The sequence below is a fragment of the Phalacrocorax aristotelis genome, chromosome 15, assembly GCF_949628215.1.
Source record: "Phalacrocorax aristotelis chromosome 15, bGulAri2.1, whole genome shotgun sequence".
In the NCBI taxonomy this organism is placed as follows: domain Eukaryota; kingdom Metazoa; phylum Chordata; class Aves; order Suliformes; family Phalacrocoracidae; genus Phalacrocorax; species Phalacrocorax aristotelis.
The window spans coordinates 10,891,234-10,903,683 of NC_134290.1; the positions used below are offsets into that span (position 1 = coordinate 10,891,234).

At 49.3% G+C, this 12,450-nt stretch overlaps 1 protein-coding gene across 15 annotated transcripts in view; it reads right to left on the reverse strand.

Annotated features, from left to right (window-relative positions):
- The window catches only part of NCOR2 (nuclear receptor corepressor 2), a 256,899-nt gene that overhangs the window by 178,400 nt on the left and 66,049 nt on the right, over positions 1–12,450 (reverse strand). For all 15 annotated transcript variants that reach the window (XM_075110457.1, XM_075110456.1, XM_075110450.1 and 12 more), the window contains exon 2: positions 1,481–1,692. In XM_075110457.1, the coding sequence (XP_074966558.1) occupies positions 1,481–1,585 (105 nt within the window). In that variant the 5' untranslated portion in view covers positions 1,586–1,692. The remainder of the gene's footprint in view (positions 1–1,480; positions 1,693–12,450) is intronic.

Sequence of the window (12,450 nt, forward strand, 5' to 3'; positions counted from 1 at the left end):
ATGCAAAGGGAACTGGGATTTTCTTTTAGAGACAAATACTCTCATTCTGTCCCACCTCCCAAATAAACATGCTCGCACCGATGGAAGCAAAACTCCCATAAATCCAACCAGGTCAGCATGTCTCATACCCTGGATGAAAAGCTTCTTTGTGCAGAAGCACGCAGGCCCCGAGCAATCTAGATGAGCCAGCTAACGCAGCCAAAAGCTCATCCTGAGCCCTCCTTAACATTTCTATTTCAGAGCCTTTCCAAACTCCACCTCTGCTCCCCAGGCTGCTCCCAGCAAAGAGGGCAGATGAGGGAATTTCACCCCTTACACGGACACTTTGTGGGCTCCAGGCTTTCAAGTCAAACCCTAAAATCTTCACAGCAGGAATTTTACTGTTCAATAGGCATCACTGTCAGAAACACAACCCCGAGATAAGGTCTCCTCACTAACTCATGTTACAAGCACTTTCCTGGCTGTGGCCACCTCGCTGTAACACACCAAGAAGCGGCTCCAAACAGCAGCCTTACCAGCGTGTGCCACACTCCAGCACCTAATAAGATTCATTTAAGCAGCTTGAGCTGACTAAAGGTGTTCCACTAAGCAGAGTTTTTTCCGTTAAGGGCTTAAACCTAAAACATCCAACCATCCAGGATGAGCAAGCACAGACGTGAGTGACATGGCACAGAAAGGAGAGGCCGAATCTGGGTTAATTAACCTGTGCAAGCTCCAGTGCATTCAACAAAACACAGCCAACAAATAAATCACCACCAGCTTACGCTTTGATCCAAGAGGAGACAAGGCTACAGGTCAAAGGTAAGAGGGGAAAAGAGTGGGGAAAGATAAAACAGAAAAAAATCAGCATCTCAGTTTTCTTGTCGCTCCCCAGGAGTGCCACCGCTAGCCAGGAATGCCACGTAGAGGGGGCAGGTCTCCTGACTGAAGGGCAGGTGGCAGGTTCACCCCCGGCAGTCTGCCTGGAAATCAGGTGAGCTCTCCCATGGGTGTGAGGAGCAAGGACGGGGCTCGCTGGGAAGCAGTAAGCCCACACACAAGAGCATGTTCGTTCCCTTGTGATTCAGCGCCAAGGAAAGGCCAGGCTGAAGAGGCCACATGCTCGTGCCCCACACATACGGGCAAGCTTCCCCTCTCCCCAAGCTGGTTGCTGCATCCAACTCAGGGTGCTCTTGCCAGGAAGACAAACAGACTTGGGTGCTCAGAAGTGATGAGTCAGAGCCCATGAGCATCGCCATGGCAAGAACCAGGAAGAGGCTGGAAAGGGTGAGAAAAGCTGAAAGCACCATATGGAGAAACAAAAGAGGATCCCACGAAGGAGGAATGATGAAATCCTGTACCACAGGCACGGAAACAGTCTGATCTCTCTGTAACAGCCACATCCGAGACCAGCGCAGCTGAACCGCTGCCCCAGCGATGGGGACGCGCCATGCAGCTCCTACCCTGCGAGCGGGTAGGGAAGAAGAGCCTCTTGCCTTACCGCATGTGGTCGAGCAATCTGAACCGGATAGGACATGGCATGCGGGGGGTAGCGGGGCTCAGCAGCACGCCAGCTCTGCGTCACGGGCTGCGTAGATCCAGACATGTCGAAAGAGCAGGCGCGACGGTCGCTGCTCCCAAATCACCGATGAAGGATTAGGAGAGCTGAGAGCTCCTCTTCATCATGTGTGTGTTTTCCACGTCACGCAACAACTGAAAGCAAATGGGAAAGCAGCAGGTTAAAATTCAATTCAGTCAACCACAGTCCCACGAGACAACCAAACATCAAGCTTTGGGGAATCACCAGCACCTGACTGCCCTCACAATTCTCCAGCAGCCCAGTTTTCCGCTTGGCAAACGCTACTGCCAAGTTTTTTGCTGTGGATTACTCCTACCACAGGGAAGTCCAAATATAAGATTATCCCAAATCCACCCCAACTGACTGCCCCAGAAAGCCTTCCCCCAGCACCAGCAGCACCAGGCCTGCAAACAGGCGGCAATTCATTTGGGCGCTGTAGATCCACGTCTCCAAGTCTCCTAGAGATGGATTTTTTTTTTTTTTTTTTGAGGGTGACTTAATTCACAAAAACACAAGCCAGGGTTTTAGCACTTCAACACAAAGTCCAAAGGCGCCAGGTCCCAGCGGGTCTCAGCCCATCTCTGTCCCCATCCATGCTTTCACACATCCAAATGCTTCTATCCGCCCCCTCCTTTCTGAACCGTGGCAATTTTCAGCCACCTGAGAAAAGCCCTGATCTATGCAAGGAGGGGCACCAGGCATCAGCCTCCCCAGCAGCCCTCTCCATCCACAGGGCTACAGTGAAACGCAAGATTAAAGCATGTCACATGCCTCCAGTGCCACGTAAATATTAGATCAACCTTTTTGATCAGGATCAAGAGCCAGAGAAGACACCATGGCCCTGAGGGTATTTTCACAAACACCCTTGCCACCCACACGTTCAATGCTTCACCACATGTCGCAATTCCTTTTGCAGCTGTAACAAAGTCAGGAAAACCAACAAAATGGGAGATTTACAAGTTGCTGATTTTTATAGATACTTCACGTAGTTTATTTGGAGTGAATTTTAAGCCTCCTGTTTTTTGTCTGGATTTCAATGAAAAAGTAACAAATGCCTAAATGCTGCCCTTCATCGCTACCAGTTTAAGAGGCATTAACCATTATTCTCATATTAACGGTTAATAAATTCCCACGGCTGCCGGGGCTCAGAGGATGCTTCCCCAAGACCAACCCTGGGCATGTGATCTGCATCCTCCTGACTTCTCCTCCTCCCCAGGATCCCTTCTTCATGCCACACAACATTGAGCACACTCGCATGCCTACCCCCCAGCAGAGGTGCACATTATATATAGATTTGTGCAAGGTTTTCGGCAGTACCGAAATCTTTCATCAGCACACCAGGGGCAGCAGAGAAAACGTCCAGCACCGTGAGCTCCCCAGCAGCGTCCCCCCACGCTCTCATGGTCTCTGCTGCACAGCCAGCCCAAGCCAATGCAATTTCAACCTAAACAGCAGTTGGCATGTACAAAAACCAAAAAAAAAAAAAGAGGAAGTTTTTTCTTTTTCTATATTTTTTTTCCCCCTCCTGTGAGACCACAGATCAGTCAACGCTGATAAACCACTTGCTATCTGCTGCAGGCAGACACAGGACTGTCTCGCTGGTTTGCCAGCATCCACGCACTGCTCACCAGCCAGAAATAAAATCAAACCAAGGCAACGGTCCCCAGCAGGCTGGGCATGACAAGCAGGGCAACAACGGCAGGAGGAAAGCAGCCCAAGGAGGCCCCCTTACAAGGAGGTCAAGTTTTACAAAAATAATGTTTTCCAGCAAATTCCCATTACGGCCTAAGGATGACAGACATGCACAGACATCTACATGCTCCTGCCAAGGGTCAGCTAAGCCTCTTCGGCAAAAGGTATTTTGCCAAGTTACATATGGGAAACACACAGCAAGGTTTGGCTCTCAGGGCAGGGAGAGGAGGGACAGCCAGGTCCCCTCCCACTTTCGGCTCACTCCCTGCACAGGAGCTGGGATTCCCCCCCAGCCCTGCACCCACGCACCCCACGCTGAGCCCCTGGGCACCCTACCGGCCCACCCTGGTCCCAGGAAGTGCTGGTGGCCCAGAACAGCCCAGCCTTCATCCTGGATGGGGACAGCGTCCCCACGCAGGAGCTCAGTGTGCTCGGTGCAACCCACCCCCGGGGCAGGAAAGCCCCTGTGCACACGGGGGAATTCAGAGGCACCTAGAAGGCAGCCGGCATGTACTTACACTTCCAGTATGACTACCCCACTTCCTCTTGCGCTTCCGACTGGATGGGGTTTTAATCACCAATTCCCACCCAAAGGTGGGGGCTGTGCCGGGAGCAGGCGGTTCAACACCTGCTCGGGTCACCCTCCAGACACACCGCCACCCTCCCAGCTCTCCTGCAGCCCACGTGTGCTTCTGAGGGAGCGAGCTGTGCCCCGACCCTCCCCGCAGCTGCCAAGGACACACGCACGATGCTCACAAGGGCTCCACAAGCTCACTGGGATCTGCAGAAGTTTAAGGTACTTTCCTAATAACATATTCAAACTTGGACATCTTGGCTTGCAGCCACCCTAGAGGTAATTAGCACATGTAAATATATATATACACACATACACACAGACAATGTATATACACACAGTCCAGGCTGGGGGGGGCCAGAGCCCTTGGCAGCTTTGAGCAAGCCAACTGCTTTCCTTGAAGCTCAGTGGGTGGACCAGGCCACACCACAGCAGCTGTCTACTGTAAAAGAAACTGGATGACTTTTCTTTGGTTTTTGATTTGGGTTGGTTTTTTTTTGGTGGGGGTTTGTTTTTTTTTTAAACTCTTCAGATCAGAAGTTCAGCTTTAGAACTCAGTACCAAGTGCAAAGCCGCTCAGTGCCAAGCTTTAAAACAGTTTAAAAGCTTTTTGCTTCTATTTGTGCAACCAGCAAAAAAAAAAAAATTAACTTTCTACTAGAGGATACACAAACATGGGGTGAAATTGCAGGGGCGAACACCACTGTCCTGCATCGAGGCACACGCTGCTGCAAGCCATGCTGCGCTGGTGGTGTGCACTAACCACACGCAAGCAGGACCACAAAAGGTTTTTTCCTTACCAAGGGCAGCAAATAGCACCTCTGCCTCAACAAGAAGCCTGGGAAAGCCAAGAGTAAAAATCACCTGCTTGCAAACAGGCGAAGCATTGCCCATGCATTTCCACACCCGCAAACCACAGAGCAGCAAGTTGCCAGCAAGGTCTCAGCACAAGCCTAGGCCCTGGATGCTCTCCACCACAGCTGGACAGTGGGATAGAGCCAAATGAGGTCACCAAAGCACTGGGGCAGCTCCACAGATGCCATCACCTTAGATCCCATTCTTACGCTCCATGTGCAAAGACAGAGGCTGCTGCAGCGTGCCCAGCCCAGCAGCGCTCCGGGGAGGAGGAGGGTCCATGTCCAGCCGGCAGCTGGATGCTTGGGATGTACTGGTGCTGCTTCAGAGCTGGGTGCAGCTGGGAACAGCTTGGCCAGTTATCCCCAGCAAAAGATACTGGGACACCTCCTCATCAGTGACCCTGAATTAATTATCATTAAGAGAGGAACACAAACAACAGGAGCAGATTAATGGAAATAAAACAGAAATAGTGCAGCCAGGCTCTTTAAATCTTTAAGATCGAACTGTTTGGTTCCTACTTCTCTCAACTGATTTTGATGAGGAACAGACATTGTCTCACAGGAAAAGTATTCCCCCCCCCCCCCGGTTGGAGTCTCCATCAGAGACTGTTTTATCCACAGACCTGTGTTAGCCATTATAGCTCTAGGTATGAGGAGATTTACAGCCTCTGATTAAGAACAGGAGAAAGCCAGAGGTTACTGGTAAAACTGGCATTAGGGCTACAACACAGACCTGTGGAGGAGGTGAATGCCCGCAGAGGCTCCGGCACCTACTTATTTCCACCTGTTTCGGAGACTCCCAGCATCCTGCCCCACTGCTGAAGCCTTCAAAAACTCCATCCCCCTTCCTCCCACCAACTCCATACAGCAAACCAGCACCACCCTGCTCCTCTGTTTCTCCTCTTTATGTGCCGTTTATTGCCTAAAATAATTTCCCCATCACCTGTTCTCCCTAATTTACACCATGAAAGCACCCTACAAGCCACCACAAGTTGCTGCAGGCTCGCCTGCACACAGAGGAGCCCTGCCTGCACAACCCGGCTGCCCAACCGCCTGCCAGCTCCCAGCAGCATGCCCCTGCTCGGGCACAGCCCATGCTAATAGCGTGTACAGTACCAGGCCAAGCAGACTCATGTCCAGCCCAAAAGATGGGCACAGACGAGCTCACAACACCCCGCAGTGACCTACAGGTTCACAGTCAACGCAACTTAGGCACCAGGCTGTGCATTTCTGTGCCAGTCCCTCAGCCCAGCTCCTGAGTGCAGCAAAACCATACAGCTAAGACCAAGCAAAAACCCTACAGGTCTAAAATAAGGCTTTGCAATTAAATTGATTTGCAAAAGATTTAATTAACATCATTCAACACACTTGTTGCTCTTCAAAGTTAGAGCCAACCCTCCCAATCAGCTCTGTCCTCCTCAGGGAGAACTGAATTCTCAGGTGAGGTCCCTGGCTTGTCCCTGACACAATATAAATGTGGGCGAGTTGCCGTAACTACCCCATGCCTTAGTTCATCTGCCTGAAAGGTGAGAACAAGACACTCCCAGCTCTCAGAAAATACCGGTTTATCCATCCTTACAAAGGTTTTAAAGATCCCAATGAAAACACACTAAAGTTCAAAGCAAGGACACGCTGAAATAAAATTAACAGAATATTCGGTTTCTTAAGTCCAGAGTAATATTACTCAATTTGTGGTCTACGTACCATGGATGGTCTACAGAAGACGTTAGGATGTAGCCCACAAAATGACTGCAAAAGACCTTATTAAAAGGCAGCAACTAGTACCACCATACTGTGCGGACAGGGCAAATAAGCGAAATACTGCTAGTACTCACCCGGGCACGTTTAATTGAAGAATATACTGACAACAAAGCTAATATTTAATTACATTAAATGACGCAAGTTTTTGGAAGAAAACAACCAAGTCATCTTTACTCAAATGCTAAATACATGACAATTTTTCTCCTCAAACAAGAAAAAAAGGTATATATCATCCTCCAGTCAACTCATGTATTTTGAAATAAATGTTAATGAGAACTTTGTTTATAGTGCTTAATTAATACCAAGCTATAACATTCACCTCCAGGAGACCAGTGAACCCATTATGCTTAAAAATCCCCAGCGCAGACTTGTGTGCGGCACAGCAGAAAAGCACATTGCCTGTCAGCAGCCGTCCCACGGCCGGCAACGGCACTGACACGCCGTATGGCTCTAGATCAAAACCAGACCTGAAAAGCAGTTAGAGATATACCCACACTTACTTTAAAAGGACTAGTGGAAGCAAAAATAATTAAGATGTGATGAAAATTGGAAGAGAGCTTCCGAAGCTGTAATCACGATGTAATGGTAATGGACTTGTCTAATCAATATGTGCATGAAATTTTCTTGGAAGACAGTTGACATTATACACAAATATTTGTACGTACTGTACCTATTAAGTCCTTTCAGTAGGAAAGCAGGCCATCTGCCATAAATTTAGGGCCTTATTCAGAATAACAAAGACAACGATGTCAGTGTCTGCAGCCCGGGGAATCCACAGTAGCGTTCAATCACAGCAGGGTACAGAGGTTTTAAATTAAATAGCAGCACAGGGTCAACAGGAAAGATCAGGCACATCCTGAGCTCTGTGGCATGGAAGAGAGGTTATTTCAACCCCGGGGGGTCAAGGCCTGTACCTGTGTGTGATCTTAAAGCATTTTTCTTGCTTTGGGAGAGTACAAAAGCAAAGCTGGGTTGCCAGCGTCCTGCGCATCACAGCCAGACCCTGCGGTTCCTCACCTGGATCCCAAACATCAGTACCCAAAACACTCTTGCCCTGTTCCCCAGCTCGCTCTGAGGTTTGCCAGTCAACAGCAGCCCTCCTCCCTCTGCTCTTTTGGCCAGATGACTTTTGAACTAGATTAATTTCCCAGCCTGACTGATGGTGCGGATGCACAATTACAACAGCAGATCTGGGGGAAGAAGGGGCCTTGCAGCACCACAACAGAGCTGCCCAGGGCAGGATGTTACCCTTGTAAGCAGGTACAACTGGTCTCTAAGGCTACAGAGGCAGAAGCTCAGAAGCTGAAGCCTCTCATCCTGCTTCGCTGTCTCCTTGCTGGAAACATCCAGGCTGCATCAGCTCTCCCACCACAGCACAGCTCCATGCACAACCAGTTCTGATCCCCAGTTAAAGGTGACTTCTCTGCCCTGTTCCTATCACTGCCGAAAGCAGCAAAGCAGGATTTACGACTTGTATTTCTCCTTTTCAATCTTTCCAAGCTATTTTGGGCACGGGACCCATGTTTAGCTCTGCCCTGAGATAACCTTTGCCAGCATTTGTGTACAAATCTTGGCACTGCAGCTGCACGGAGCAAGGTCAGAGGGTTGGATTTTGCCAGCCCCGCTCCTGGTTGTGTTTTGAAAGGCAGATTTGCCAGACAGGCTGCTCTCGGCAGAAACACAACGCTAACCTGATGCTTCTGGCAGCAGAAAGTACGTGCCAACTGCGTGCCGCAACTCCTGCTCTAACAGCCCTTGTTCAGACCCCGACCCTCAGTAGCATAACCCAGCTGCTTGGAGCAGGTGAGACATCTGCACCACCTGCCCCACCACGGACGCCCCTTGTCAGGTGAGCACTTGCAGTGGATCTCACAGTTTAAGCACCGCCCAGCCCTCCGCAAAGAGGCTGCAGGTGACCTTGTGACAGCTCCCCAAGGGGCACGGTTGTGCTTAAATGCACAAGACTGACCCATTTCTCTTTGCAGGAGCGCTCAGCTGTCACTCCCCAGCTGCAGGGATGCCATCTTATTAAAATGCACAAGCCACACACCAAGTGCCAGCTTGCCCACGGCTCCCGCGTCAGGTCAGGATCAGCACGGCTGGCCTGAGCCTTTGCTTTTCAAATCCTGCCATAACATGCCCCTCTCCCTTTAGTTTCCCTACTCTCGTTGTTGGATTTTCCTCTCCTAATCAACTAAAAGAACTTAGCGTCTCCTGGTTTTTGCCGTTGAGATTGCAAAAGCATGCAGGCAACCCGTGGATCATCTGGACAGCGAGCTTGTCAGCAGGGCTGCAATGGCAGAGTTGCTCCCGTTACGCAATGGTATCGCTGCTCCCATGCCAGGGCACCCGCTGCCCTGCAAACCCATTCCCATGCTGCTTCGCTGGGAAGCGGAGAGAGCCGGCACGCACACGACCACACACAACCCACAGCTATGGACTGGCAGCTGCAGGCTAAATGCCCAACAGGGACACTTCAAGTAATTAAAGATATGGACAAGGAACAGCTAAAAAGAAACCCACACTAAAAAAAGGGGGGGTGGGATTTGGATCCATGCACAGGCCATTCATGAAACAAGGGAGTTATTTTAAGTGTAGGCTGGAAATAGAAAACAAATTAGACCATGCGAGGCCTTTGTTGAAGATGATCTGCAAAGACAAATGGAAATGCCTGTAGAGGAAATTAAGAAAAACCAAACATGAAACCACCCGGGCACTGGGACTGCAAAGGGAAACAGGGCAGAGGACTAGAGAGGAGAGGAAAGGGAAAGGAGTGACAGTCAAATATCAGAGCACAGATTAGGCAGCCAAAAAAGAGACAGAAGAGAAAAATCAGTGCAGGACAGCAAAAGTGAACCAGCAGAATTGACTAGTAAGACTCCAGGGATGGAAAAAAATGCCCCATTTTTCTGATGGAAGCCCAGCTGAAAGCTCCAGATACAGAAATGCAGAAGTTGAAACTAAAAAGCACATCTGCCAGGCAACAGGGATTGCAGAGGCACAAACCAAACCCTCCTCTTGTTCTACCAAATCCCTGTCTGGCAGCTTAAAATGGTGCAACACTCGCCCCAGGCTGCCACATGCACCTGGGGATCCAGGGCAATTTTAACCGTGGGATGAGTGCAGCCAGCCTATTCCAGGGCAAAGCTCCTCCTCTCCCTCCTCTTAAACCCCCCAGAAACCGGGGGGGTTCTTCACAGCACCAAGACCTGCCTTTTCTGGAAACACAGCAGGAAAGGACAGACAGTTCACTACTTCACAAGCCCTCTAAGACACTGTCTCTGCTAGGAAAATGTCCGTCCAAACAGACAGTCCTCCCAAGCACTGCCCCAGCACGGCAGCAGACTGTGCGGTGCTGCCCCAGGAGCAGGCAGAAGGCAGGCAGCTCCTCTCAGCCCAGCAGGTTGAATCAGCCTGGATCCACAGTCCTCCTTTATCAGGGGAGCAAATTTCTTTTCAGGGTAGTGCAGCCTGTCCCCAGGGCATCTGCTCCCGTTCACTACCCCCTCCCCATCCTGCACGCATTATACCACATCTTTTCCACTTCAGCTGCCCCCCTCTTCTTACATTAAACACAGGCTTAAATAACGTAACTGTTATGCAGTACTAATCTCAGTTTAATAAACACACAGAGGCAACTTTAAATCAACGAAAACAAAGATGCAATTCCTTGCCAACGTACAATAACGATACAGTAACCGTATGACTATCTCAGCCACGCTCCCAAGTACATCAAACAGCACATTAACAACCGTCGCTGTAACAACACATCATGACGACACCCATTCGCAGCTCCCAGGAGCTAACCTAAACCCTAAACTATCCAGATAAACAAGGGTTTTAAAATGCAAGGGAGATTACAAAGCACCTGCGAGATTTATTTATATATTTTGCACAGAACACGCTGCTCATTTGATTTTCAAACCCTTCAGTTCATATTGCCGCAGAGTCGGGTCCTCTGATGTCTTGGGCACGTTCATGAAAGCTAGGGGAGTCATCTCCTCGAGATCCTTTTGTTGAACAAATTACTCAGCTCAGGAGTGACATTTTCGATTACTTACATCCTGAATAAAGAAGGGAAATTCATTTTCTGGAGTTGCTAAGATAAGTTCTTTGAGGCACATTGTACTGCTAAATATTTTCTCCTTTTGCGCGTTCCCAGTTTCAAAGACGACAAAACATCTTTGCCTTCTATATTATTCCTTTTCTTTCATGATCCTCTAATGATTCAGGAGTCTAAACTTCACACAAGGATCTTTGAAGAGCACCGACTGCCAGCATAAAAGCTGAACTATTGTGACAAACTGCACAATTTAATGCCTCCATAGGAAGACATGTGCAAAGGAAGAAAATTACCCTAGGGAACCAAAAGAAAGCCTGCAAATAAATTAAATGACCTGTAAACTAAGGTACTCAAAAATATATGAGATGCTATGCAGCTGTGCCATAAAATATCACTGAAGGAGGGATTCATTTGGCAGTGGAGCTGTTTTAAACTAACCCATTTTACTCCTGGTTTGCATTGTGGTCGCTAGACTTACCCAGCCCGTCGCTGCACCTCAGACGCAGGATGGGAACTTAAGTAATGCTAACTGAATTGCTGGTGATCGCCTGTCAAATACCAGCTCTGAACCCTCCACCAGGCCTTTCTCCTAACATCCCCATGGTAATTACTAGCAGATGGAGTCAATTTTCAGCCCAGGTTAATAACTGAATTCCAGCCATTTGTTCCTGCACGTTGCTGCTGCTTTCATTTCTCCCCAGGAAAACTGGTGAGAAGTTCAAGCTCGCTGGTGGCCCAGCAAAAGGAGCTGCTCATTAGTTCATAGCAGATCAGCCGGAGAGACAGGTCTAAGCGGTAGGAACCATTAATTGGTTATGCTCTGCTTTCCTTGTCTAGGTAATTAATAGCTTCTAGATAGAAAGTCAAAACCTCTCTAGGGGCACCAAAAAATTTCAACATTTGCATACAACGCATAGCACCTTGCAGAACGCTGGACAATCTGCAGTGAGGGAAGGGTGTCAGAAGGATCTCCTCCTCCCATCCATTCCCTTCCCAAACACCCCTGTACACAAACCAACAGCCCATTTCAACAAGAGCCCTGGCATGCAGCAAGTGTGATACAAAGGCCTTCATCCCTTCTGCATCCACAGGGGAATCTTGCCCTAAAAAGGAGGAGTCTTACACAGCACCAGCTCCCTCCAACTTCACGCAAAGACAAACGACACTTTGCAGGAGCAAAGTTTGGGTTATGTTTCTACAGACAGGCTTACAAAGCAGACGGGGATTCCTGAGGTGTTTAATAACTGAACCCGCACAAGTGGGCAAACGGGATTTCAGTGCTTCCCTGCCAAGCCCAGCCCTGCTGACAACAAGCTGTCCAAAGCCGTCAGTCAGTCCCCAGCAGACCAGCAGTCCAGGCCTTCTGATCAGGACAGTTAAACTGCAACTGGTCATACCCTTCGGTAATTTGCCTTTCCAGGGCTTGGAGCAATGGTTTTCAACCTGTCATTTACAGGCTTCTGGGAGCCTGTGGAATAGTTTGAAGGAGTCATTGAAAAGTGACTGAAATTCATGTTACAGAGGTATGACGCACCTTGAAGGGTGCACTCTTGCAATGAAGCAATGAGCGCCAGCAAGACAGGGTCGGAAGCCTCTGGCCTCCTCATACTGGGGAGGGGGAGAGTTTTGCCTTGTTTCCCAGCAAAATGCCCAGTCCCTGGGCTATCAGTCCACCCTGTTTTGCAATTGCTGAACTCAAAACTATTAATAATAATTATTACGACTTTAAAAAAAACCTCAGCTGCCAGCGTCACACTATTCCTAAGATGACTCACTGGCCCAATTCACTGCTGCCGCTGTGCAGGCACAAGCAAGTACCTCCCGTCACCCTGCACCTACCTGCCCTGGGGCTGAGGTTTCAGATGGTTCCTCACCCTCCAACCCTTCAGCCACAGAGCAGAAACAAAGAAAAACCACGAGGGAAACGCCTGACGCAAAGCAACCC